Source organism: Cebus imitator, unplaced genomic scaffold (assembly GCF_001604975.1).
Source record: "Cebus imitator isolate Cc_AM_T3 unplaced genomic scaffold, Cebus_imitator-1.0 Scaffold266, whole genome shotgun sequence".
Lineage (NCBI taxonomy): Eukaryota > Metazoa > Chordata > Mammalia > Primates > Cebidae > Cebus > Cebus imitator.
The window spans coordinates 503,774-505,261 of NW_016107581.1; the positions used below are offsets into that span (position 1 = coordinate 503,774).

At 57.6% G+C, this 1,488-nt stretch overlaps 1 protein-coding gene across 1 annotated transcript in view; it reads left to right on the top strand.

Moving 5' to 3' along the window:
- NPAS1 (neuronal PAS domain protein 1) overlaps positions 1-1,488 on the top strand; it is a 25,014-nt gene that overhangs the window by 20,879 nt on the left and 2,647 nt on the right. Inside the window, exon 8 of the mRNA XM_037728510.1 lies at positions 821-1,124. Coding sequence (XP_037584438.1) covers positions 821-1,124 — 304 coding nt within the window. The remainder of the gene's footprint in view (positions 1-820; positions 1,125-1,488) is intronic.

The window sequence follows — 1,488 nt, forward strand, 5'->3', positions numbered from 1 at the left end:
CCAGGCTGGTCTCGAACTCCTGATCTCAAGTGATCTGCCCACTTCGGCCTCCCACAGTGCTGGGATTACAGGTGTGAGCCACCATGCCTGACCATGGACTCTTGACTCTGGGGTCCTGGGGAGCCATAGCAGGCTCCTAGTAGGGGAAGCCCCCAGAGCAGAGCAACTCATGGCAAGAAGCCAGAAACAGGGACAAGTGTTGAAGCAGAGGAAGGGCTCTGAGCAGCAGCCTAACCCTAACGGTAGTGCTTGGGGCTAGAGTAGAAAGCAGTGAGAAATGAGGCCGGGTGCGGTGGCTCACTCCTGTCATCCCAGCACTGTGGGAGGCTGGGGCGGGTGGATCACGAGGTCAGGAGATCAAGACCATCCTGGCCAACATGGTGAAACCCCATCTCTACTAAAAATACAAAAATTAGCCAGGTGTAATGGTGAGCACCTGTAGTCTCTGCTACTCAAGAGGCTGAGGCAGGAACCCAGGAGGCGGAGATTGCAGTGAGCTGAAATCGCACCACTGCACTCCAGCCTGGGTAACAGAGTGAGATCCTTTCTCAGAAAAAAACAAGGAAAAGAGACCCCTCACTGCCATGAAGGGAGGCACTGAGGGCCGAGATGGGTGCTGGAGGATGAGGGCAAAGGCTGGGGCCAGCCCTGGGCAGTGCCCGACTCTCTGGGGGAGGAGGGGAGGAGATCATCTTCTGCCCGGGTCTCTGGCTTTGCTGGGTCTGGATTTGGGCTCCGGAGAGGATTGAAAGGAAGATGCAGACATCAGATGGGCATGAGGCGCCAGGGGACACCCAGGTGACAACATCCAGGTGGCCGTCAGCTGTACAGGTCTGGCCTTAGAGGGCCAAGCTGGGGTAGAGAGATCAGCCTGGAGTTTAGGCATCTGGTGGCGAGCCCTGTAAATGCCTCAGGGTGGGGCTCCCACACTTACCCTTTGGGGTGTCCACACTTGTTGGGAGGGGCAGGAGGGATCCCTGGATGGCCAAGGACCCCTCTCCTAACTGCGTGCATCCATCTTGTCCCCAGCCAAACTGAGGGTGGCCAAACTCCTTTGGATGCTTTCCAGCTTCCAGCCAGCATGACCTGTGAGGACGAATCCAGCCCGGGGCCAGAGCCCACAGGTGAGCCCCACCTCCCACCTCGGCCCCTGGGAAACACCAAGGAATCTTTGGGTCCTGGCTGTCTAGTCCAGAAGCCACTAGCGACAGGAAGCCATTCATATGTATGTTAAAATCCAGGCTGGGCGTGGTGGCTCACGCCTGTAATCGCATCACTTTGGGAGGCCAAGGCGGGCAGCCACGAGGTGAAGAGATTGAGACCATCCCAGCCAACGTGCTGAAACCACGTTTCTACTAAGAATACAAACCTGGCCGGGCGCGGTGGCTCAAGCCTGTAATCCCAGCACTTTGGGAGGCCGAGGCGGGTGGATCACGAAGTCAAGAGATCGAGACCATCCTGGTCAACATGGTGAAACCCCGTCTCTAC